This window comes from Urocampus carinirostris, chromosome 1 (genome assembly GCF_059441175.1).
Source record: "Urocampus carinirostris isolate Australia breed hairy pipefish chromosome 1, RoL_Ucar_1.0, whole genome shotgun sequence".
Classification (NCBI taxonomy): Eukaryota; Metazoa; Chordata; class Actinopteri; order Syngnathiformes; family Syngnathidae; genus Urocampus; species Urocampus carinirostris.
Window position 1 is genome coordinate 10029656 of NC_142349.1, and position 26934 is coordinate 10056589.

The following is a 26934-nucleotide window of genomic DNA, read 5'->3' on the forward strand; positions in this document are numbered from 1 at the left end:
TCTGGGTAGAATCGAGGGCTGGTAGATCAATGCTTTGAATCTACCTGACAGGCCGGACTTATTTTACCTTTGTGAGCTACATTCCCAGGTGTTACCAAGACTCCGGGATAGAAGCAGGTTCTCTCAGAGTTGAGTCAAAGAGTTTCCCCCTCTTAACTGGCTGTTACGAAATTTTTGGGATCTGAGTTCCAGAGATGGAAAACCTGAACTTATCCACCACCTTCCCCCTCTTCAGAACCATGGATATTGACTCGGAGGACTATACCAGCTCAGTAGCCTAGATGGTAAGGCGCCCGCTTTGAGACTGGGAGGTCGGTGGTTCGCGCCCCGGCCGAGTCATTCCTAAGACTTAAAAAGTGGTCGGCGGCGCCCTCTGTTGGCTGCGGCTGCATCGGCTCGCTACAACGGGTCAGGTGCAATCGACATTTCGTTCTGTGTACATTGTTACACAGAATGACAATACAAGGAAATTATTATTATTATTATTATTATTGAAGCTCATCCTCGCCCATGTGATAAGTCTCTCAAAACCCTGCTGGATCCATCTGCTCCCTGGGACAGATGTTGTGGGGATGGTAAGGTCATCCATATATGCTCTTATGGGAGGCTGGCGCACACCTGATCTGAATAGTGGCCTTCTACATTCTACCTTTTTAGCTTTGACTTCCATGTTCATTGTTCAAGCATAAAGGGTAAGGGAGATGGTACAGGTTGTTATTATGCCTTTTCCAAGGTGATGCCAATCTGATGTTACTGACCCAAAAGTGAACCTAAGCCTGAAGTTGGCATAATAATCTAGGATCAGGTGCTTGATAATGTTGGGGATGGGTGCCGGAGAAGCCCTGGGCTGCGCTTTTAGACAAGGTAGGGTACACAACTGGGGCCCGGTACAGATGCTGACCTGGCTGCCTTGATGGTCTCCTAATGACTCCTAATACATCAGTTGGATTCAAATCGGACCCATGAAAATCTCATTGTAAGAATGCGGATACCAATAGACTGAAACTGAAATGACTTTTTCAACCTCCTTCAGGCTCGGCTCTGACACCTTGAAGTCCACTGTAGGTGGGGCAGGGGAGATGAGTACTTTGTTGGGACCTAGCTTTTCTTCCCTAAGTAAGTCGGTCATTGTGTTCTTGATGAAGCGGTTTAAATCCTCTCTTGAGCAATCGATCCGGCCTCCTTAGCAAAACTGAAGGGATTGGCAAATAAGGCTGCCCGCTTCCTTGCTCTTTCTTTTTCACGTCTCCTGCGCCACTGTGCTCTGCATAGAGTTGTCAACTTCTGCCAACAGTTCCTTCTCCTCAGTTGCTCTCTTGAACTGTTTCTTGAGGGTTCTGAGCTCCAGGCGCAGTAGGTGTATCTTTGTGGCTGTGCAGTTTAAATCTCTCTGACCCATAGCTGGCGAGTATGGTGGTCATCGCTTGGAGTCTGCTGTCTCCTTTGGATTTACTGGTAAATTAATTGTCTGCTGGTTCACATGTGGCTGTATATCATCAGCCAGTAAAACCCCGGCACATAGTTGGAAGAGGGACTTAAAATTAATTGGATGTTTCCCTAGTCACAAATTACAGATATAGTACATAGCTTAGGAAAAGTTTTCCTTCACATGGGTTGACACACTATAAAGCATAAGTGCTGAACAAGCAAAACTGCAGTGCCATACATGTAATAAATTACAGTGAGGCTCATCGCAGTTTTAAGAGCAATATGTAATGCTGTTTATTGTGTTAAATGTCATGTCTGTGTGCATTCATGGATTTGTGTACCTTCAGAGTTAGCATGCAGAATACTATTTTGGCATCAGCAAAACAATAGTTTTGACATTGCATAATGTAACCGTACCAAACGTCAATTTTATTAATGTCAATAGTGGACTCTTGTGAGTGTTTGCAATCATTTTGACTTGTGTAGTTTAAAGAGTCAGTTAGTTGTGAAAATAAAACAACTAAAATTGCATAGAATTTACATTATTAGTTGATAGTTTATTTTTTATGTGCATAATCTAGGAAGGTACATAAAGGATTAAAATACACATTTATGGTTTTCACAGATTAAAACAACATGTAACTGCATTGTATCCAAAAATATTACACTAGGCATAAACTGGCATTAACAATTCTTGAATCAAACTCTAGTAAACCATGGTAACTTAGAAAATGTATAATTTGCCTAGTATCAAAACTCAAAATGGATTGCTAATAAAGGAAAACAATAAAGAAAATCACAAAATCAAACTTGTGGCTCCTTCTAAAGGTTTTTGATTTTCCTTATGCTGGGGTTTTCGTCCTTTTTCCTTGCCCACAAGAAGGAATCAGATTCTGGGATGTTGGACTGTTCAGTCGTTTGAGCCTTTTTGTGATTAAGGGATATACAAATAAATGTGACTTTAGGTACAAAAAAACCCAGATGTTTTGCTGAGTTTTTCAATGTTTTGGTACTTTGGCAATCAAGGAAAGAAAACCTGGGGATATTCTGTATTTTCTGTTGCATTTAATTGAAAAAGATTCAATCTGCAGTATGTAGGATTGGATATCTCTTTATATTGTCTAATTTTGTAATGTGTGTGCTTGTGTATGTGTTTGTTTAGGCAGCCTCCAAATGTACACTTATTCCACACTCCTCCAGCATTCATAGCAGTTTCAAAGTCTGTGGTTTGTGGACTTTTGTCTCCCTGCCTGAGAGTGGCCACCGAAGCTGCCAATGCTGCCTCCATTCTCTTTCGGTGAAAACAAGCATTACAGCCACAACCATAATATTGCTAGAAACACTTCCTTTATCCCGCAAAGCAGATGACAATTTTTTTTGTCCACCAGACACACAATTATTAATACTAACCTAACAACCACAAATGGTGATTGTATTCTTCCATTTTTCCGTCCATTAAAATCAATTGCAAGACTCCGGATTTGTGCTGGCTTTGCAGTAACAACTACCCAATTATGGAGGACCAAACCTGTGAAAATTAAGAATGCAGAAAAATAAACACATCAATAAATAATAATAAAAACAGACACCAAATATTTAATCCAAAATCAAATATGAATAGTTATAACTAAAATCTACATTATTTACTGTATGTTAAAGGTGGTGTCCATAACTTCAAAATATTGTACTGGCTGACGCCATGTAATCAAGCATCAATGCAACTCCTTTCGCTGCGCGTGCAAGTATGTGAAATTTTTAAATTATCTCAAATAAACTCTTCCTTTTTAATTTTTTGGGGTTCTGGCTTGGCATCTGGAAATTTCAGAATTATTATTTTATAGTTGTTTTATTTTCATTTTTATTTTTCTCATTCAATCATTTATATATTTTAATTTTAATTGTTTTGATCCTCAATACCTAATAGCCTTAATGTACATTTTACATTCTGACATATTAACTGGCGAAAACTATCCAGTCCAGCAGACGTTTTTCCACTTATGTACGTCTTCCAATTCAGTTAGTTTATTTCAACTCATTTCTTACAGAATTAAAAAAAGCAATTTTCTTCTGAATGATTAATGTGTTTTACAGAGTGCCACGCCTGTCAGACTATCCATCCATCCATCCATTGTCTTCCGCTTATCCGAGGTCGGGTCGCGGGGGCAGCAGTGTTAAAAGGGAAGCCCAGACGTCCCTATCCCCAGCCACTTCCTCCAGCTCATCCGACGGGACCCCGAGGCGTTCCCAAGCCAGCCGAGAGACATAGTCTCTCCAACGTGTCCTGGGCCGTCCCCGGGGCCTCCTGCCGGTGGGACATGCCCGGAACACCTCCCGAGGGAGGCGTCCAGGAGGCATCCTTATTAGATGCCCGAGCCACCCCAACTGGCTCCTCTCAACGCGGAGGAGCAGTGGCTCTACTCCGAGTCCCTCCCGGATGACTGAGCTTCTCACCCTATCTCTAAGGGAGAACCCAGCCACCCTGCGGAGGAAACTCATTTCGGCCGCTTGTATCCGGGATCGAGTTCTTTCGGTCATGACCCAAAGTTCATGACCATAGGTGAGGGTAGGAACGTAGATCGAGAGCTTTGCCTTTCGGCTCAGCTCCCTCTTCACCACGACAGACCGGTACAGGGTCCGAATGACGGCAGACGCTGCACCGACCCGTCTGTCGATCTCCCGTTCCATCCTACCCTCACTCGTGAACAAGACCCCAAGATACTTGAACTCCTCCACTTGGGGCAAGACCTCCTCCCCGACACGGAGGGAGCATACCACCCTTTTCCGACTGAGAACCATGGCCTCGGACTTGGAGGTGCTGATCCCCATCCCGGCCGCTTCACACTCGGTTGCGAATCGCTCCAGCGAGAGCTGAAGATCACGGGCTGAGGAAGCCAACAACACCACATCATCTGCAAAAAGCAGTGACGCAATGCTGAGGCCCCCAAACCGGACTCCACCCCCGCCAAGGCTGCGCCTAGAAATTCTGTCCATAAAAGTTATGAACAGAATCGGTGACAAAGGGCAGCCCTGGCGGAGCCCAACCCTCACCGGGAACGAATCCGACTTACTGCCGGCAATGCGGACCAGACTCTGGCACCGGGCATACAGGGACCGCACAGCACGGATAAGACTGTGCGGTACCCCATACTCCCGAAGCACCCCCCACAGGGCCTCCCGAGGAACACGGTCGAATGCCTTCTCCAAGTCCACAAAACACATGTAGACCGGACAGGCAAACTCCCATGCACCCTCAAAGACCCTGAAGAGTGTATAGAGCTGGTCCAGTGTTCCACGGCCAGGACGAAAACCACACTGTTCCTCCTGAATCCGAGATTCGACTTCCTGGCGGACCCTCCTCTCCAGTACCCCTGAATAGACCTTACCAGGGAGGCTGAGAAGTGTGATTCCCCTGTAGTTGGAACACACTCTCCGGTCCCCCTTCTTAAAGACGGGAACCACCACCCCAGTCTGCCAGTCCAGAGGCACTGTCCCCGATGTCCACGCGATGTTGCAGAGGCGCGTCAACCATGACACGCCCACAACATCCAGAGCCTTAATGAAGTCTGGGCGGATCTCATCGACCCCCGGGGCCCTGCCACCGAGGAGTTTTTTGACAACCTCGGTGACTTCAACCCCAGTGATACGAGAGCCCAACCCAGAGTCCTCAGGCTCTGCTTCCCCAGAGGAAGACGTGCCGGTGGAATTGAGGAGGTCTTCGAAGTACTCCGCCCACCGATTTACAACGTCCCGGGTCGAGGTCAGCAGCGCCCCATCGGCACTATACACAGTGTCGATGGCACACCGCTTCCTCCCCCTAAGACGTCGGATGGTGGACCAGAATTTCCTCGAAGCCGTTCGGAAGTCGGCTTCCATGGCCTTTCCAAACTCCTCCCACGCCCGAGTTTTTGCCTCGGCAACCGCCAAAGCCGCATTCCGCTTGGCCAGCCGATACCTGCCAGCTGCTTCCAGAGTCCCACAGGCTAGGAAGGCCCGATAAGACTCCTTCTTCAGCTTGACGGCATCCCTCACCGCCGGTGACCACCAACGGGTCTGAGGGTTGCCGCCGCGGCAGGCACCGACTACCTTGCGGCCACAGCTCCGATCAGCCGCCTCGACAATGGAGGCGCGGAACATAGTCCACTCAGACTCAATGTCCCCCGCCTCCCTCGGGACATGGGCGAAGTTCTGCCGGAGGTGTGAATTGAAACTTCTTCTAACAGGAGATTCTGCCAGCTTTTCCCAACAGACCCTCACAACACGCTTGGGTCTGCCGGGTCGGGCCGGCATCTTCCCCCACCATCGAAGCCAACTCACCACCAGGTGGTGATCAGTTGACAGCTCCGCCCCTCTCTTCACCCGAGTGTCCAGAACATGCGGCCGCAGGTCTGATGAAACGATGACAAAGTCGATCATCGAACTACGGCCTAGGGTGTCCTGGTGCCAAGTGCACATATGGACACCCTTATGTCTGAACATGGTGTTCATTATGGACAGACCGTGACGAGCACAGAAGTCCAATAACGAAACACCACTCGGGTTAAGGTCAGGGGGGCCGTTCTTCCCAATCACGCCCCTCCAGGTCTCACTGTCATTGCCCACGTGAGCGTTGAAGTCTCCCAGCAGTACGAGGGAGTCCCCAGGGGGCGCGCTCTCAAGTACACCCTCTAAGGACCCCAAGAAGGGTGGGTACTCCGAACTGCTATTTGGTGCATAAGCACAAACAACAGTCAGGACCCGTCCCCCCACCCGAAGGCGGAGGGAGGCTACCCTCTCGTCTACCGGGGTGAACCCCAACGTACAGGCGCCGAGCCGTGGAGCAATTAATATGCCCACACCGGCTCTGCGCCTCTCACCACGGGCAACTCCAGAGTGGAAGAGAGTCCAACCCCTCTCGAGAGGACTGGTACCAGAGCCCAAGCCGTGCGTAGAGGTGAGTCCGACTATATCTAGTCGGAATTTCTCAACCTCACGCACCAACTCGGGCTCCTTCCCTGCCAGAGAGGTGACGTTCCATGTCCCAAAAGCCAGTTTCTGTAGCCGGGGATCGTCGCGCCAGGGACCCCTCCCTTGGCTGCTACCCAGCTCTCTGCGCACCCGACCCCTTTGGCCCCTCCTACAGGTGGTGAGCCCATGGGAAGAGGGTCCCACGTCGTCCCTTCGGGCTGTGCCCGGCCGGCCCCCGTGGGTAAGGGTCCGGCCACCAGGCGTTCGCCAGCGGACCCCACCTCCAGGACGCCTGTCAGACTAAAGATGGCAATTTAGTTTGGTATTGTCTGTCGTTTTTTTAACAATGCTTTATTTTTCAAAGTGATTCTCATGACATTCACAAGTCTCGGAAATACTGTGTGCTCCATTTACAGCTTGTTTAGGGGTCGAGGATCAATTCCCTGATTACAGACATATTAAAACTCTGCAGAGGATGATGATTTTATATGAAAGACTAACATGCCAATAATGTTAAAGAGAAAATATTAAATGGGAGAATATAGAATTGTATTTAGGTCACCGGCTATGTCAACACATTTTAAGTTTGTATTGTCAACCTTAGTTTAAACTTTTCCAGATTAAATCACCAATCCAGACCAGTGCAATACCAGGAGCTACAAGGAATAGTGGAGGCTATCACAAGCAAATGTTCCGAGCTTCCCATTATTACGTCAGGAAATCAGTGTGTTAGAGTAAGTTTGCTTTTTATTAATGCAGTCAAATTGAATATGCATACATCTCAATGTGAAATGATTTTTGTAAAATATCCATAAAAGTCAAATCTTTGCCCTCTATTGTTCAGCTAGTGCTGTGATTTGGGTTGAAATAATGTAGACATTATTAGTATAATTATTTAGTATAATAAATTATGTAAAAGATTTGATCGCCACAATAATTTTGAAGAGTGGTATGAATGACATATCCGCAGGCTGAAAGGCTAAAATCCAACATTGCATCTTCTGGGAACAACACAACACAGACTTGTAGTTAGGCTGGGCCATTTAAAAGAAAAACTGTAAAAAGAGTAACATCGGCATAGTTAATACTCACCAGTGCCACTTCTGTGGTTAAAAGTATGCAGTTTGGTGCTAATTGGTATCACACGAGCCATCTGGTTTAGCCACAAAAAATTCAATACAATAGTGCAATTGTTTTCACATTAAATATTAAATGAGTGGCTTGCTGCTTCATTCCTGGTACTTTGGCTGCTCTGACAGTTTTATAACAGTCATTTGGTCTATTTTCAGGTGAATCTGAAAAGGTCAGAGCACAACAGCTTGGACTCTTTGACAGAAGGATTTCTGCTCCAATCCCTTCTCTGTTTAGAGGCAGCTTGCAGGTCAGTCTGAAAAGTCACACCTTAGCGAAGTCAGGGGATTTGCTCAGTCTAGGTGTGTTCTTTCATTGTGTTATTCTGCTTTTAGTTTCATATATATTAGACTGTTTATTTTATCTTGCTTTGAAGTAGGATATAGTTTGTTAAAATGCATTCATATATTGACCTTTTTTATATACTCTATACATTTGCCCTTTACCACTACCACATCTTATTTTGAGGAAACATATGAATATGAATAAATAATGAAGGAATATGGAATTAGGTAAAGACTGTACAATAATTTGGTTTGTCATATCTCAGTGCAAAGGCTACAAGGCTACAGTCAAAGTTTAATGACTTGAAAACAAGTTCAGTCACTTCAAATGCAAACAACATTTAGAATATTTTGGTTTAATTAAAAAAAAATGCTACAAAACAGCCCAAATCTTGTCTGAATCCACAATGAATTACTATTTGTATGTAATGTATGCTAGACTGGCCGAGGAATGTGCAGCAGATCCTGTTCTCAAGGAGAACACATTTACAGCTCCATCAAAAGACGATTATGGTCCTGACTCACTAGAGTCTCTGAGGCAGTGCTTGCTGCGGTGTTGTGACTCTGTTTGGATACCCCAAATTATTGTGAGTGTCAACCACAATAATATCAACCACATACTTTTTGCATATTGCAAACTTTTTTTCCATCCTTTTCCCATCCCAATTTCACTTATGTCCTGTTTTTATTGTGTGTGTGTGTGCGCGCGTGTGCGCGCGCGTGTGTGCGTGTAGAGGATAAATGAAGCTTCACCAAATCCTCAGATATTGCAGGTTTTCTATTCGATCTTGTCAATGCAATTTGCGCTCCTTCCATCCGTTATGCCTGCCTATGCAAAAAAGATGGGTAAGTAGAATTTGTGAGATTTTATCTTTTAAATGTTTCTACATTATTGATTTTGGACTAGTAATGTATTGGATCATCAACATGGTAGCTACTATGTCTGCACATATGTTTAAGTCATTAGCTCCAAAAGCACTGCAGTAGACTATTTAAGCCAGCAGCAGTGACAGTAAATGGTAAAGGTTTGATTAAGAAAGTTAGAATAAATACATTTCAATGTGGGAGTGGAGAATATGTGAACCAACTAAGAAATCTACATTGATTGTGTATGGAAAATCATAACGACAATTTCTATTTGGGTAAAGGAAGGAGGGAGCAGCACATCGGGTATAGCAGGGGTTAAAGTTTAAACAAAATGTCCACGGGGTAAATGTTGTTGCATCCTCGCAAAGTGTGGATGAAATGCACGCCCAAACCCAACAAGCCCCAAGCCCACATAAGAAATAAATGCATTGCATCATGAGTGTTGTTTGCTGCGATAACCACTGAAGGGACAACCTATAATTAATATTTATAGTACCATTGTGAGTTTTTTTATACTCTTTTTGGATTTAAGACAGCCAAATACATTTTTCGTCTGCCATTGTTTTTCATTTTGCTTGCCCATTTGTCCCCTACTTAATATCTCTTGCCTGTTTTCAACAGCATCATCTGGTTTCTACAAGTTGGCTTTTAAACACAAAGGAATTTTCTGTGTGGGGAACAGGTACACTGGATCACCTGAGAATACACACTTTCACAACGGCAACATTACTGAAAGATGCAGTTGTATATGAACTTGTCTTTGCATTTACAGATTTGCGACATTAAATATGTATTAGTATGATGTTGTAAATTTCGAACGTGCTCTGCATTTACTCAACGCAGGATTCTTCTCTGCATGTATTGAGGTCCGCTAGAGCTATGAATTAATACATTATAGTTGAACTCGCATACTGTTGAGTAGTTAATAGATCATCCTTATGCTGAATTGAATATGTGTTTTTTTTCTATCTAGTGTTTTTATTCTGTACTTACAACAATAACTTGTGCTTTTTCCTACAATTACTCATTAAAATAGATTTTCCCCTCATGTGTTTTTTTTTCCCCAGAAACATACATTTAAATGAAACTTGCTGTGATTTCCTTCAAAAGCTGACTATGCGTCTGCTCTCCCATTCAATATCTGCTGGTGGTGACTCTCAGCAGGGTATGTTGTTACAAGCATTAAGGCAGTACCATCACACACAATGCACCCCAAAAAAAATCACTTTAGTTTGTGAGTTTTCGATTCTTTTTTTCTTGATAAATATATTTCATTGTAATTTGAATGTACAGAACAGTATGTCAATAAATTGTTACCCATTTCACACTCTAATTTGTAAATCCTGGATTTTTCCTTCCACTCTGAACATCTTTCTTTCAATGCCTAATGAGTTTCGCTGATAAGTCAATATTTACCGTCGTCTACAACTTGTGATCAGCTAAAAGGCAGTATTTTTGTGTGGCACCCCTGCAATCGTGCAAGGCCAAAAACTTAATTTTTTCATGTTAACAAGCAGCAAAATGTTGGTGAATAATTATATTTATTCTTTGTATTTCCTTTGTTCCCACCCCCAGATACAGAAGAAATAAAAAATCTCCTGCAGTACAATCTTTTCTCTATATGTTGTCGGCTCTCAGACTGGCCGACTCTTCTGTGTGAGTCTCCAGGGCACAAGCTGTGTGATTATAAAGATGCCAGGTCAATTCAATTTTGTCTTGTGACAATACTACACCTCGCCCTGCAAGAAGGAGACAGGTACATACAGATTTGAAATATTATTCAGGGACAATGCATCATGGAGTGAAATTTTACTGTTAATTAATATTAAGATAAATACATTAAAATACTGTAAATAGTTAGCCAGAACTTACAAATGGATAGAAAATGTCCCAAGTGTAATGTGTCGAAGGAAATAACTTTGGATTCAAACCAAAGCTAAATAATAAATTATTTTTTAAGTGTTTTTGGTTGTCCCATTTAGGAATGATGATCTGTTTGTTTTTTTGTGGGTGAAATTTTGTTTGTTTATTTTGCCCTCCGTTTCATTGTGAAGGCCAGCAAACTTCATGTTTAGTGGGTGCATCTTCTATTAAGATATTTTGGGGGTGAATGAATGTAAATATTCTTTAATGGTGACCATATTCCATACTTAAACAAGGAGTCAAAAGGAAAGGGGAATCACAACTCAACTGTTTTCGGTATTTAAACTGTAATTTGCCAGACTCTTATTATTGCCCGACCATTTAACAACTTTTGTGTAATTTGACGGAAAGCGTCAAAATAGCTTCCTTTTTTCATGTTTCACACAGACATAATATTAATCTGAATCCTGCTTTCGAGTTTTCCTTAATGCAGAGTGCTTGGGGGTTTTCTTGCCTTTTATTTTTAACTTTTACTTCTTAGTGTTCTGTAATTCTGGAAAAGCATGTATTTCTTATCTTTTCACTCTAACGTTGGTCTACTAGTAATCCCAAGTGCCAAGAAGAGATCCTCAGGTTTGAGAGCGTTCTCCATTTGGGCCCCGGTGCTGTGGAATGCTCTACTCCCTGAGATTCAGTCTGCAACCTCAGTGGAACTGTTAAAATTTAGGCTTAAATCACACTTTTATTCTATAGTTTATGAATAACTTATATTTTATGTTGACAATATCTGTATTGCTTGTTAATAATACATCCATTGCAACCTGCTTATCCTTTTGATTTGATTTTTTTGTTTTAGATAGATAGATAGATAGATACTTTATTCATCCCCGCAGGGAAATTCACATTTCCAGCAGCATCCCTTCGCTGAGAACAATACAATAATAAGGCAAAAGGAATACAATATACAAATACCCAATGTGACGTGCTAATACCCACTGTTTTATATTATACTTTAGGGCAGCACGGCAGCGCAGTGGTTAGCACGTGTGCGGCACAGTTCTGAGATCGAACCTTCATGTGTGGAGTTTGCATGTTCTCCCTGAGCTTGCGTGGGTTTCCTCCGGGCACTCCGGTTTCCTCTCACATTCTAAAAACATACATGTCAGGTTAATTGGCCTGTCCAAATTGTCCCTAGGTTTAAATGAGCGAGTGAGTTGTCTGTCTCTGTGTGCCCTGCGACTGGCCGGCAACCATTTCAGTGTGACCTGCCCACTGCATGAAGATAACTGAGATGGGCTACACCACCCCCGCGACCCTACTGAGGATAAGCGGTGCAGATAATGGATAGATGGATATTATACTTTAATTATCGTATATTTTCTTTTATTTTTTTTGTTAATGCAAAATCCATTGCAGCCTGGTCATCCGGAAATGGGGATTACCTCATGTGCGTTCCCTTCTCAAGGTTTCTTCATTTCCTCATGCTGAGGTTTTAGAGTTTTTCCTTGCCCTCATGTAGGTTTTGGATCAGGAGATGGTGTCATAATAGTTGGTAGTTTGCAATAATCTGTGGTCTGTGCAGCCCTTTAAGTCTCCTTGTGATAAAGGGCAAATAAACATGACTTGACTTATGTTTGTATGGTTTAGACTTCTCCCAGACCAGACAGTGTTTTCCAGTGTGGTGTGGCTCTTGCATTCAGTGCAGGAGGATGGCAGCAACACCCTCCCAACTCTGGTTCTGCGGTCATGTTTTTACCTGCTCGCAGTAACACGGGATAAGAACAGCAATCTTGATGAGGTAGTTCAGTTGACACTACCCATCACATGACAAATAAACCTTCAATAATTGTGTTTCCTCTTTTCATGTTACTCATACCAAGGCTTCTTTAGTCTGCATCAACAATGCGCTCTCCTCCTGTCAGAGTTTCTCATTGCTTTACATCCATCATCCAGACATCCTCCACTTCGTTTGTGACCAGCGGTTGTTAAAGGACAAATTTGGGCCCGTGGTCTTGGAACTTTGGTTGACCAACCCGGGACAGTCCACAGATTTGGACCTGACTGGAGTGAATAGTATTTTCGTATTCCCTTAAATATAATTTTCTGTTCTTATACCATATTCCATCGAGTTTATATTATTAGATTTATCAAAGTGGTTTATTTTTTGTGTGTAGACAGACAAGCATGCTAACGAACAGTGTGCTGGAAAGGGAAATGAAATAGGGCCTACCGCAAATGTTTTGGAGCTTCTTTCTGTGTTGAAAAAAGACCCAACTGTCGTCTTGATCCTCTTGGTGAGATAAATTCGTCCTGTTTGATCTGCTTGAAATTCACAACCAGACAAAGACCCACAACTGAATGTTTTTTATTCTGTTTGATAAGATGCTGTAGTATTGATTTATTTTAATGCAGATACAGGCAAATGCGTTTCCGTCCAAAAGTATTCTAAGATACATGCGTTTTGGGGAATAACAAGCCCCCATAGCTTGGCACTATGGTACATTGCATTGTACTAACTATGTTGATACCAGCAATGTCTCTTTAGGTTACTGCACTCATTTGCTTACACAGTTTCAATATTAAAAACAGGATTTTTGCAAAACATGCATTTATTGGTTGCTTTTAACACTGAATTAATTGTAATCTCTGGCAACTGCACAAATCTACAGCGTGTGCATTATATGTTTTCTTCCATTTTTGGATTGAATTAATATCACACCCATTTCTTATCTGTCTATTGGAGGCACGGGTCAACACATTGAAATGTGCTAACAGAATACACTTTAATTGAGAAAAGCACAATGGGAATCCCAACCAATTGCCTAAACCAAAGGTTTGACAGATTTTTTCAGTGTTTTTTTTTCTTTTTCTGTTTTTTTTTTACTGTGAACACATCCCATTATGACTTGATCTGATCAATTCCAAAAAAATTGGAAATTGACTTGTTCTATAGTCATTATCTAATCTTTTTTTCTTTTTGACTGTCTAACCATACAGGACATAGTTTTCACCAAGGAAGCCTCACTTGCAGACCAAGCAAGTTCAGTTCTGATGCTTCTTTTGGATGGTAAAAGTGACTTTGAGGCAGACCTCTGTACTAGGCTAGAACCTGCCCTCCTCCAGGCGTTGCAGAAGCTCAGCATTGACAGTATAGGCGATGTACATGGACAGAAAATTCTTGATGAAGGTGGGCAAAAGAAGATCACATCTGTTGTGGTCAGTGTTAGGAATAACACCCTTATTAAAGACACTGTTACTTAACGGCGTTATTTTTTCAGTAACGGGGTAATCTAACAAATTATTTTCCTGTTGTTACAATGCCGTTACTGTGAATGGCGTTCAAAAGAGGTGCGTTACTTGGGCTGCAGAACGCCAACAATGGTGTGCCCTTGCCAACCTGATGCCTCAGTGAGCTGAGCCGAAAAAGCCGGTTCCCTAAAAATAGTCGGAATTTCTATCTCTACAAGTAAAAGCGGGCGTTTGTAATTGCCATTTCAGATTCTTTGACATACAAATTTTATTTTTTTTTAATAATTGAAATTGTTACTTTCCCTGGTAACTAGTTACTTTTACTGCAGAGTAATTTGGTTACTAACTCAGTTACTTTTTGAAAAAAGAAGTGAGTAACTATATCTAATTACTTTTTTAAGGTAACGTGCCCAACACTGGTTGTGGTTTGATTGCTCATTATTCCTATCAAACTTGTCAGTACAATATAAGTAATATTTCGCTTGAGATCATTTTTTTGGAGTTTGTCACATGACTATTTTATTATTGTATTGATGCTCTATATGGTAAACTAACTTTCTTTACACAAACCTCATTATTAAAGATTTTGCATAAAAACGCCTGAATTTGAGGACAGGATTCTTAGGCCTCGAACGAAACCAAGCAGCATAATCTTCGAGTAAAGAAACAAGCCAAACATGGCGTTGGTGGTCGACAATGCATAGACCTTGTAATTTATTCTGTTGTTCCAGTGTGTCCCACCGATTGCAACTTGAACATACAACTAGAGGGAAATCGACAACTATAACCCAACATCATGATCTAAGTTGGTTGAAATAAATTGTTTCTGTTTGCCATGATTGGTCTCAACAAAGTTTGGCAGAGTACACACACCGCTGCATCATCCAATCAGATTAGTAGTCTACAGAAATTCTGGACTTTCCTGAACAAATTTCAGTGTTGCAAAAGCAGACCCTACTGTCCAGTTCTCCTTTGAGTGGACTGCAATATGATGCCTCTTCTGCCAGATAACATTTTACATATTTAGTCATTTCTACACCTTAGGTGGGGCTCCAAGTGCTTTTCAAAGAGTTATACTCACCCATCACACACACTTGAATACCAGTGATCGTCTGTAAGCATATCTTTTGTAATCAGTGATTTAATTCTATTCCGTTGTATTGTTATTTTTTTTCATATGGTAATTAACTGTATTACTGCATATCAGCTAAGTTTAGTGCCTCATAATAGTGCCGGTAACATCCTCATTATGAATGAATGAATGAATTACAAATATAGGTTAATGGTTTCACAATGCAATTAATAATTTGCTTAACTAATACCATATTTAGGTCAAAACATTCAGGGGACGTTTTATTTCTACAGTTTATTACCATGTCTATTATCTTTGACTCCATTACTCCACACAAAAGCATAGAATTTAATTTTATCAGTGAGTCGAACTGTAAGCTACTGCACTCAGGGATATTTGCAGCTAGTTCCGGTACAACGTTTACATAAGAAAACCTATCAAATTCTTCACAATTTGATTTAAATTATAATTGTCACTGTTCTTTTCAATGAAATAGTTTGGATATGCATTACTAACTTTATTACCTTTTATTATGGTATTTAATATTCCCCATATACCTTTAATATTGTTTTTGATCTTATAGTAATATAGTAATGGATTAGTATACTGTAATATAATTTGTTACTTACTCTTAATATCCCCGTCAATTTTTTTTTAATGTTTTTTATCGGGATTTGGCTTCTTTGGTTCTTAGTTTAATTAATTTTCTATATAAGGTGTTTTTCTTTTTGCAATCATTATATAAACCAATAGTTATCCACTGATGCTTACTGATTTATTGCTCATGTTAATTTGTCTCATTGGACAATTCTTTTTATGTTCTGTACTGAATATTTCCCCAAAAATATCAAAGGTACTATCCACATCCTCCATAAAAACCTGACCAAAAAAAATGTGGTAGATAAAGATTTTGACTCGTTCACTTTGTATTCTATTTCTTTTTCATGCAGCTATGACATACATTTTGCCTTTAAAATTGTTTTTTGATGTATTTCATTTAAAAGATGTATTGTGTTTTTACCGTCTGTTGCAGTTAACTTGCTCCCTCTGGTGCTCAGGCTGCTTTGTGTTATACATGCCAGTGTCCAACGAACCCAACTCTGCAACACAATGGACGAAGTACACTTGAAGCTGCTCTACCATGGTGAGGTTCTACTTCTCTTCTCAAGTATTGCTGATGATGATGTTGACAAAAATACAACTGAAACTAAGTGGTCTTCACCTACCGTATTGCAATCAAAATGTATGCAAACCTATTTTAGGCCTTTATTCCTATACCATTTGGAAGCTAAAATAATGTTATGTGACTTTTGGTTGTGAGGCAATGCATTATGTTAGACATTGTAGACAAAAATCCATTGTTCTAATGATAATTTTACCTCTGGATATTTGCAATGTTTTCTTATTGGCAGATAGACTTAACTTAAATGCAATGACCTTTATTTTTCTCTTGAGTAGTATCCTGATTGATTTTCAAGATTCCGATCAATTAGGTTTTTAGTGCAGAGAATATATTTATTAAGATTGTCCTGCACTCAGATTTCAGCCACATCTTCTTCCAATCAGATTTCTTCACAATTAAAAAATTGAAAGCTGAATTCAGCAAGTGTTTAGGTTTGATCTGACAATGCTCCTAGGGGACTAAAGTTCCATATTTTATGGCTAAAACTGCAATAATTGTTTCCAATTGTATATCCGAGAAGCTGATATGCTAACGGACCAAGCATCTTAGCACCCAGCATTTTAAAGACGAATTATTTTAGAGAAAGCATATACCAGTAGTCAGCACGCCAATAGGATCCTAAAAGCATCAGTGGTTTGATTTTTGGGGGGATTGTATAAAGAAGAGGCATAGACATATAGGAAAAGACACGGCAAGGAGGTGAGGTCATGATGAGGTCATGATGGCCGATAAGAAAAGGTGTTGCCGTTATGTGAATTTCGGGCCAAATATAAACTTTGCAGATTGCTGTCCGAGCTCTAGCAGGTAGGTGCCTGCCCGAAAATTCGATATGCAGTAAAATAACCCATGCACTCATACGTCGTTGTTTGTTGTAAGGAATAATTATATTTTTTAATTGATTAGAAGAATGATTATATTGCAGACCACTTCAAATTAAAACGCTTTCCTGGCTGTGCACGGTTCGCAGAGAAGTACCGGGATTTTTTTCTGCATTATAAGGCACACAAAAGAATAGTCTTTTGACTTATATTTCTCATGCATATTACATAGGGCGCACAGGACTATATGGTGCAGGATATTGAGACTACATTATAAAATTTGGACTACATTAAGAGCTACTGTGTTCATTTGTGTAAAACCAGTGGGGTCTTAATACTCTTACGGTAAACAATAGTGCAATGATTAATCAGTAAATCAGTATTGCTGATTAAAATTGCAAATCAACAGTAACCGAACCCAGATAGCGGCGTTGACACTTGATCACTTTATCACCAACGCAATGTTATTGACTCACAGAATGCACTACATATGTACATCAGTGTTCTGGCACTGTGAGTAAAATTGTGTGATAATGATAAAAGCTGTAATGCATTTTCATAAGATATCTGTACCACTAAAGGGCTGTTGGTAGAGTGTTAGTGCCCTCACCAACATGACCCTGGTTCAAATTCCATTGCATAAAATGTATTGAGATTTGATTGATTGATTGATTGATAGCATTTCTTATATCTTCCCACTGGTCATCAGATACAAGGTTATATTGAGTTTAAAGCGCCAATGTGTAATATTTGACTACTAGATGGCAATGTGTTGTCTGGTAAGCGAGTGCCAGTGATACACGGCAGAGCGTGGCAGCAGGATGCCGGAAGAACATGGCTCTGATCAAAGAAGGGATTCCACGGTGAAAAAGAAATAGAAATTTCTTGCCTATGTTTTTTTTTTAATTTTTTTTTAATAAAATTTAACATTAGGATTTTCGTTAGTTAGTTCATGTATTTTTGCCTAGTTTAAAAATCAATGTTTTTTTTACTGGATGAAAGTATTTTTGTATCACTAGGAGGCACTAATTATTGCACACTGTCCCTTTAAGATCAACAGTTTTGATAAACAATTGACAAAACAGAAAGAAAAAAAAGCATCACTTTTAACATTAATCATCTAATGTAATCTGATTTTTATAACAGAGAAATAATCATATATGTAAACAGAAAAACAAAAAAATCAATATCAGCACAATCATGTGTAGCATAATATATCCATTTCATTTTTACTTGCTTTTTCTTTACATTTGGGCCAGCAGTGAGTATCAATTGATTCATCATTGCTCAAATAAACCTCATGTGGTAACACATACCTATAAATACTGTATCTATTTCCAATCTTATCCACTGTATCCGATTTATAAGGCGCGCTTTCAAATTTTTGGCTGATTTGGGATTTCAAAGTTCACTTTAAAGTCTGGAAAATACAGAAACAAAAGATGCTCCCCTGTTCAGCGAAAGATGCCCCCTTGTTCATTCTGAAGAATAATGATATTTTTAATACAATCATGATCACACTTCAAATTTGATGTTCACAATTCACTGACAGGAATATGTGTCAGGGTAATGTATGATTGCCAGCTTTAAAACTTTATAATTAAAGATTTTTGTAATTTAAAAAATCAGGTATCTAGATTATCGGGTAATTTATAATAACTCGCTTGTCCAAATTCCAGTCATGAAGCAATGTGTTGCCTTCTGACCATTTTTAAACAGCCTGCAGCATAGAATTGATGAAAATAATAATAATAATAATAATAATGTTTTATACTCTGTACACCTTTATTCACTTATTCAGTTAAAACAAATCTTAATAAGTAAGTAAATGAGTTAAATTGTCATGGTCGCCTTGGCGACCGGTCTGCCCCGCCCCCTGGGCACCAGCTGAAGCAGTTCAACTAATTGCATGTCTGCTATTTAAGGCTGGATTGTGGGTTTTGCGGGTGCTGGCTCATTTTATACACATTGTCCGTTCTGTTATGCCTTGTCCTGTTTAGTTGAGTTGGAAGAAGCCTGTGTTTGCACGTTTTTGTTAAAGCCTGTTTGTTCTGTCTTGTCCCTGAGTTTTGGACAACTTTTATTTTGGTAAATAAAAGTTTTTGATCGTCACGCAATTGAGTTCTCCCTTCCTGCCTCCTGCCTCCGTTCTGGTCCGGTCACCCCTTTCACCCCGTGACATAAATATCTAACGATGCAAAATAAGTATGTATTAAAGCATTAAAGTAACATATTTTTAGATAAAATCAATTATTTTAGTAATATTCTGAACTCATCATGTTGAAACCTATTACGTTTTCTGTTTCAAAGACAAAACATCTGATTTTGTCGTGCTCTAATACTTTCTTTTTTTTTTCTGTATGTGGCCTTGAAACTTGACACTTTGGTTTAGTGTGACATCAGCGAGTCATATCCAATCTTTGTGTTTGGAGCAGTTCAGACTAATACGCGTCCTCTGAACTAAAAACTAAAACTAAAAAAATGGATTTTATTTACTTTGTGATTGTTTAGACTCTTTGATTTTCAAATCTCATAAGCATCTTTCTATACTTGTTCTCTAAAGGTACTTGGATTTACAGCATCAATGTAACGTTATTCACCTTGTCATTCTTAAATGGTAAATGGAGTACATTTGTATAAACCTTTATCCACAGCATATAGTGGTTGAACTCTTCACAAAGTTAACCTGTTCTTAAAGCAAAGTTCTGCTTGGGTGAGGCTGTGTATTTTATGTGTCTGGGGACTCGACATAGCAATCAGGACTTGCAGACCTGATCTTGTGACCTGATCTTCTGATCTGATGTATGTGTGTGTAAGTGAGTAATATTGCAGGTAGGCTGAATCCAACCAATACAGAGAGTCTGCTTCCTGCTTTACGCTATCTGTACTGCTGCCTGAGTCTATCACCTGCATACTGCATTGACAGAGGTTTGACACTCTCTACAAGACCACATCAAACTCCTACAGTTTTCCATCCTTTATGAATAATTATCCAATCATTAAGGGTTCTAATACCCAACAGGGTTATCAGGTATAGTATAGAATAGAATAAAATAAAATGGAATTCGATGGAATTTAGTGTCATTGCAACTATTGAAATGTACAACGAAATTAAAAAGTGCCATACTTTGGTGCAAAAACGTTTACAAGATGCAATACTACGGTTAAGATAATAAGTTAAAGGTAGTAGTATAAGAATATGAAATATTACATAAAGATAAACAATCATCCCTTGTCATTATTGCACGTTCCCATTTTCGGATTTTACATAATTAAAGTTGATTATTGCCTTAGGGTAGCTTTGACAATAATTCAAATATAATAGCTATGCATTATTTTTAATAGTAAAAATTTAAGTGCATTGTTTACAAATTGTACATGTGTTAGTGGGTTATTGTATACTGTTTTTAACAAATTTGTGTGGGATATAGCGGATTTTGACACAAAGTAATTGGCCCCACCAAATGGTGACACGTTACATTGCCCTTCCCCCTGAGATTCGATCTTATACCTCACTGGAAATGTTTAAATCTAAGCTTAAAACACACTTCTACTCTATAGCATATGAATAACCTATACTTTATGTTGATAATATGTGTATCATTTGCCCTCATGTAAGCTTCAGATGAGGGGATGGTGTCATAATAGTCTTTAATAATAGTTTGCATTAGTCTTTGATCTGTGCAGCCCTTTGAGACTCTTTGTGATTAAGGGCTATACAAATAAACATGACTTGACTTGACTTGACATGACTCCCCAGCTGTTTCCATGCTACTATCCAACCTTGGGGTGATGGAGCAGCTCCAGACGATCCTTTCGGCATACTCATTCTCTGTGCTGTCCGCCTCGTCTTTATCTGCAACTTCCTCTGCCATGGGGAGCTGCGGCCATCTACTCCTATCTTCCCTCATCACTTTACAGCATAAGCACTCCATCCAGGTACGCATTTTAGCTTCTGTCTTCGATGATATTGATCACAGTGACAGATTTATAAAGGGCTAAAGACATAAAACTATTCAAAGCTTGGACTTTCATTATATAATTGGAAAGCTGCTGTGTTGAACACATTTTACAACATAATCAACATTTTGTCGAAGTTAATTACTCCACTGTTAAACAGCACTTTCTGTTGTTTCTGTTGTTCAACTTCTCTTTTGATACAGGTTCACAAAAAGCTCAATTGGAGCCTGGACACAGCTGTGCAGCAAATACTTGTTCAGAAAAGGAATACGGACTCTCTTTTGCTGGGTAACAAAATCATCATTGTCATCCTCAAGACACATTGCATGAGCGCAAAGTGACAATTTTAAAGACAGCATGCAATCGTTGCTTTCGAATTACTATTGGCAAAGCAACCTTCAGTTTTTGTTGGTGCACTTCAAACGATCAATATCTTATCTCATTAGCTACACCGCTTATCCTCAGTAGGGTCGCGTGGGTGCTGGAGCCCATCCCAGCAATCATCGGGCAGTGGGCAGGGGACACCCTGAACTGGTTGCCAGCCAATCACGATCAATATATTTAGTGTATTTTCAGTCTTAGTTTGTCATGTGACCTTGCCACTGTCAGTAAAACGAATGAATCAGGAGCTGAAACAAAATTGTTTTTATTTTGCACACTATTATCCTTTTATATAGGCAGACATAACAAAGACAGGTACACATAAAAAGCAAGGTTGAAAAAAATTATAGAAGAGACAGCAAACATAAATGAAAAAATGATACAAAAGATACAAACGTTCCTTGAGTGACTGTTCTAATCTGCATTGGTATGTTGGTTTTCTTGTAGTTTTTATCGTTTCATTGTTGTCTGCAAAATAAAAGACACACGTTGCATCAACTGTAGACTAACTTATAGTGCACTAGTTGTTAACATTTGTCCCTTTTGTGTTTTTTTTCCTTTCCAGTTAGTTACTTGAGGTTGCTCCAGGTCTTACTCAATGTTGACTTGACCTCCGCGTTGGTGTGTGTGACCACTGGTCCTGGCTTGGTTGGCCAAACTCCCCTGGAACTTGAAGATGTTGCATTATTTCCACTTGGCTTCAGAGGGGCTCGTTGCCTTTTAATTGCTCTCAGTGGACTTATTATACAGGTTGTATGGCCTTGGTGGAGTATTGTGATTTATTTTTTCTCTATAATTTGTTTGCTGTCTGTATACTTAACCTTTTATTTTTTTGTGCAACTCGGCTTGTAAATATTTCTCAAATCGTTATTCCCCTCTTGCAAGACTGAATTGAGCTGGTTGTTAAAGAATTTACAAAGAACAGCAAGACATAAATAGCTGTATTGTAGAGATTGCTATTTTAAATCCAATATTTAATTTTTTTAACCTAAATATTTGATCATTGCTAAAGCAAATGACAGATGTGTAAAGCACAAGTGTATGGGCTCATCCCATATGAAATTGTGAATGCAAAGTTAGTGCTCTTGTGAATTAAACGATAACCAAAAATTTCTAACAATAGTTGATTGCCACATTGCTTGAAACAACCCTTCTCCTTTTCATTACTGTCTTCCATTCACTTGTGCTGTATTTTACAGTTTCCCTCTTAATCTTATACCTTCCTACTCCTTCTCAAGGAGTTTTGTGTACAGTAACCAACAAATCCCTCATCATGGTTCTGTTTGATCTTGGCCTTTTCATTTCTGTTAGAATCGTATACAGAACTAGTAATTACATACATTGTTTTTGCCAGCCATATGATGTTTTGATGCCATCCATTCAGTCAAAAGTTAATATAATGAATAATTCTTCTAAGAGAGATAACAGCTTGTGTACTTGTTTTGTTTAGAAGAATGAGTTATTGCTGAGAGCCTCCATCAACTGCCTATGTTCTGTGCTAGGCTTCCTTCAGCGTAAGAGTCCTCAGACAGGTATGATTTGTATTCATAGAAAATACTTCATGTCAGCTCTGCCCTTTCACTATATTGTTCAGCTTGTCTCTACTTACCGTTGCCTTCCATTTCTTCAGAAAGAGATTCATAGATTCATATTTAGACTGGAAAGACATGACAACCTTGATGTAAGGTGGAGATGTTAACACAATCTATTGTTTTCTTTTGTACTGAAGCTTGGTGTTCAAAAATCTAAACCAAATCGGACAAGAATAGGGCAAAACTGCTCTTCCAGGAGCATGTTTAGGGTTTAGAAAATCACCTTACATGTCCATGTACATCAGTTCCTTAGCTGACAGGGCACTTTCTGGCCTGCTTTTACAGAAAAGTGGCCAGAGGGTGACTAGCTCAGATCCCATTGTCTCAAATTGGGGAAAGACACCTTACTCCAATACCTGTCACGCTGTTGTGTGATTGTTGTCTAAATCCAAAACAATGAACATAACAGTTAATGAAAAAGGCATTCTTTGTAAAACATTTGACACTACAGAAGTGCGAGAGAAATTTGACGCACTATACAATTTTTAAGGAAGCAAGATGGATGACTTTTTAGAACAGGTGCCGCACGGTTCAGAGGTCTTAAGTTCAACTCCAGTAACCAGTTTGCATGTTTTCCCCCGTGCCTCAGTGTGTATTGATTGCCATTTTATTTTTTTCCACTGATCATCAAATCCTAGGTTACAATTAGTTCAAAATCAACAACTTTGATATATAATTGACAAGAAAAAAGGAAAAAAAGGGCTGACGGAAAAAAGCTAGAGATTATCTCGGTCCCATCCCCCATATTCATTCATCCAGTTTCCTCCCACATGCCAAACACATGAATGACGGGTCAATGAGCAAGGCTAAATTGTCCTCAGAAATGAGAGTGAGCAAATAGTTGTTTCTCTGCACCCTGCGATTCGCTAAAAAAACAGTCTATGAAGTCCCCGGCCCAATTCCCCAAATCTGTTTGTGTGGACTACAGAACCCCGTGATCCATCTAGATAAAGCTGGGAAATTAATGAATGCATGTTCAACTCTAGGTCCAACCAAAAACAATTACCCTATCCCTAACCATAAACACCTAAACCTTTACTTGTGCTGGCTTGACTGACGAGCAAACACAACACCTTATGTTTGTAAGGCAGGCATCTTACCAGTTCAGCTATTGTTGAAGTGAACTGCTCGAAAGTCAAAATGGGCTTCAATTGGTCGATAATTCGAAACTTTAACCCCTTAACGTTCTATATTTTGCCTAAAATCCCAATCCAAGGCGTACCCAAAATCAATTAAATGCTGTTCTTGAACCGTTTGGATAATATGGACAGTTTTGGTTTCTTTTGAAAGGTAAGACTCTGAAGTTTTCTCTCAAACTGAAATAATCACTGCAAGTGTGACTAACATTGAGTAAACTGAGAGATAAAAGTTTTTAGTTCTCACCTGAATTTTTTGCAAAAGCCTGCAAGTGAGTGTAGCATGGGCATCTTAGCTGGAAAACAGATGAGACAATAGCTTGAAGCCTTATGTGGTACCTTGCCAAATTTGATCACAATCTGAAATGGTAAACATTGTATTTAACACATTTCTCTAAGAGTCTAGGCGTTTCCAAAACTGGCCATTTGGTTTACATTTTTTTATATCAATAAAATCTTTGCAACTGTGTATTTTACCATGGCCAATATTTTAGACATTATGAAAGAGTTATAAATGTTTGACTTCTCTTTTTAGAAGTCAATCAATAATTGTGCACACTTGTGCGTAATGATAATGCATAAAAATGTATCACGAATGGCGTCGCCCACCTTGATTTTGGGGTGTTATCTGAATACACAGGATGTATTTGCAATGTTTTGTTCAGAATTTCAATGGCTAAGCATTATGTCAATAATCTAAATCGGTTACTACTGGCTGAATATATTCAGAGATAAATTAGGTGATCACCCTTTTATCAAACAAGTCCTTATTGGGTTATACTGACTGTGGAACGTAAAAAATATTGGCCAAGAGTGTTGTCAACCTAAAGGTCAGATGCTAACGGTCATATTAAAAAATGCTACAAATCTGTTTATTTTGTAAACGGAAATTGTGTGGCATTCCAAACGGATTACAACAATGACCTTCCAACAATGCAGAAATGCTTTTAGGCAGGTTATTTTTATTTGTCAGCAATATCGTTTGTTTTGGAGTAAATATTTTTCATGGTTGGATTCACTTGATTATTCTGGAAGTAACGACTCCATGTCTGTGGACATTCAACTAATGAGCTGACTTTCCAGAGGACTTATCTGTTAGCTATCACGGCCTTACATTTTTAGAGTATCGTGTTTCAGACTGATCGTAATGTATCTGTTATGAGTGCATTTCCAGTAATTTGACCTGGCTTGACTGGGGCTCAAACGCCTCAACCCTGTGTGAGTAACTCAAGAATCGTACCAGTTGAGTCATTGGTTATATCAAATGCACAAAAGTCAAAATTTGCTTTGAGTGTGTAAGGCAAGCATTTTACCTGTTTACGTGGAATGTCCAAAGGTTAAGAATGGCTTTAATTGGTGGGTAATTTGAAACCCTAAAACACTTTAAAACCATAGTTTAAAACCAAAACCCAAACTCTAATACCAACAAAAACCCTAAACCTAGTTCCAATCAATAACACTATCATTAAAGATCTCCCTAGGTCCAACCAAAACCTTCACTCAAATGAAAACCCTAAATCTAGCTCCAACCAAAACCCTAACCCTAGAACGTGTACTGACCTAACTGGAGATTGAACCCGCAACCCTGTTATTCCCTGAGCTGGTTGGTTGAGTTGCATTTGCACTGCTGATTTATGACATTTTAGGTTGAGCATAAGACACATGCAATAGGAGTGAGTTTTAGGTTGCCCCTCTGACCCTGAATCTGTGAACCCTTTCCTTCAAACACACACAGACACGCATGCATCCACGCACACGTACACTCTCTCTCTAACACACACACCGCCACATGTTTTACCTTTGCTGATTTTTTTTTTTGCATTATAAGTGTGTGTGTGCGCTTGGGTGTGTATTGTGTTTTAGCTAATTATGAAGTCCGCCAGCCATGGAGTCGATTCCTTCTCTACTGCCTGCATAGCTCAGGAGAGAGCTTCCTCCTGCACCCTGCCATTCTCCGGGCCATCACACTTGTAAGACATTGCATACACACCAAGCATGACTTATACTTTTCATATAGGCATCATTATTTGACTCATCTATGCGTACTTTCTTTAAGCAGCAACTGTGTGTTAAGATTTTGTTTGTTGTCCCTGTAGTTTATGCAGCATAGCAATCCGGTGGTACAGTGGGAGCCTGATCTACTCCAAGTGATAGATGCAGTAGAGAAGAAAGGGGTTATGAACCTCAGCAAGGAAGCATCACATGCCCTCGGGCTACTCCTCACAGAGGTATCCTCCTCAGTGTGGTAAACACAACCTATGTGAACACACAATAACATTATCCCTTTAACGTTCCGACTGCCCGCCGGCGGGCCGCTGGATTTTTGGTAAACAAGTACCTGTCTCTACGTTGTCACCAGTCACTGAATTGTGTAATGCCACATATCATTAAAAGCTTAAGCTCTTAGGATGAAACAAGATACCCGAAAACTATACAGCCGAGGTAACTCACTATTACGTCCCCTGGCCATCTCAAAATCCTTTGAATGTCCACTAAAACGGCTTCGTTACATCAAGGAGAATCCATAAAATCTAACCGTGTAAGATATTGACTCCAAAACACACGATAATGCCGGCAGATCCGCCTGAAAAAATGTCTGCTTCATTGGACGTTGCTTCTTGAAATTTGTCTGTTTCGCTCCAGAACTCCCTTTGAAAATAAAGAGACTGGTAAAATTATTCCCAATAAGGAAGTTAGCCCTCCCCTTTCAATTAACACCTTTCTCGACAAATAGCAGGCCATTTTTCCACAGTCCACGGTCCACATTAGCCTATACGTGCCTGTTTGATAAAACGGATATCGGCTCCAATTGGTCCGAATATCTTCAGCTAGTGGTAAACAAATCGAATCATGTTTGACAAATTGGTAGGCAATGAAATTTCGAACATAATTATGGGCCATTTCCCGGGAATGTATTCCAAACAGTGGATAAAAATGTGCGCAAGGCAATCCGTGATTGATTTTTCACGCACCATGTTTTTACGCAAGTGTGCAAATAATTTATTTGACTCCTGCAAGGGGGAGTC

At 40.0% G+C, this 26934-nt stretch overlaps 1 protein-coding gene across 1 annotated transcript in view; it reads left to right on the plus strand.

Annotated features, from left to right (window-relative positions):
* The window catches only part of mei1 (meiotic double-stranded break formation protein 1), a 46107-nt gene that overhangs the window by 14639 nt on the left and 4534 nt on the right, over positions 1–26934 (plus strand). The window contains exons 11-30 of the mRNA XM_088353299.1: positions 2591–2725; positions 6992–7106; positions 7662–7753; positions 8227–8374; positions 8522–8633; positions 9276–9336; positions 9722–9819; positions 10230–10410; positions 12165–12315; positions 12398–12583; positions 12692–12811; positions 13515–13704; positions 15872–15982; positions 19657–19767; positions 20600–20778; positions 21003–21087; positions 21746–21930; positions 22631–22712; positions 25772–25878; positions 26005–26136. Of these exons, the coding sequence (XP_088209425.1) occupies positions 2591–2725; positions 6992–7106; positions 7662–7753; positions 8227–8374; positions 8522–8633; positions 9276–9336; positions 9722–9819; positions 10230–10410; positions 12165–12315; positions 12398–12583; positions 12692–12811; positions 13515–13704; positions 15872–15982; positions 19657–19767; positions 20600–20778; positions 21003–21087; positions 21746–21930; positions 22631–22712; positions 25772–25878; positions 26005–26136 (2581 nt within the window). The remainder of the gene's footprint in view (positions 1–2590; positions 2726–6991; positions 7107–7661; positions 7754–8226; positions 8375–8521; positions 8634–9275; positions 9337–9721; positions 9820–10229; positions 10411–12164; positions 12316–12397; positions 12584–12691; positions 12812–13514; positions 13705–15871; positions 15983–19656; positions 19768–20599; positions 20779–21002; positions 21088–21745; positions 21931–22630; positions 22713–25771; positions 25879–26004; positions 26137–26934) is intronic.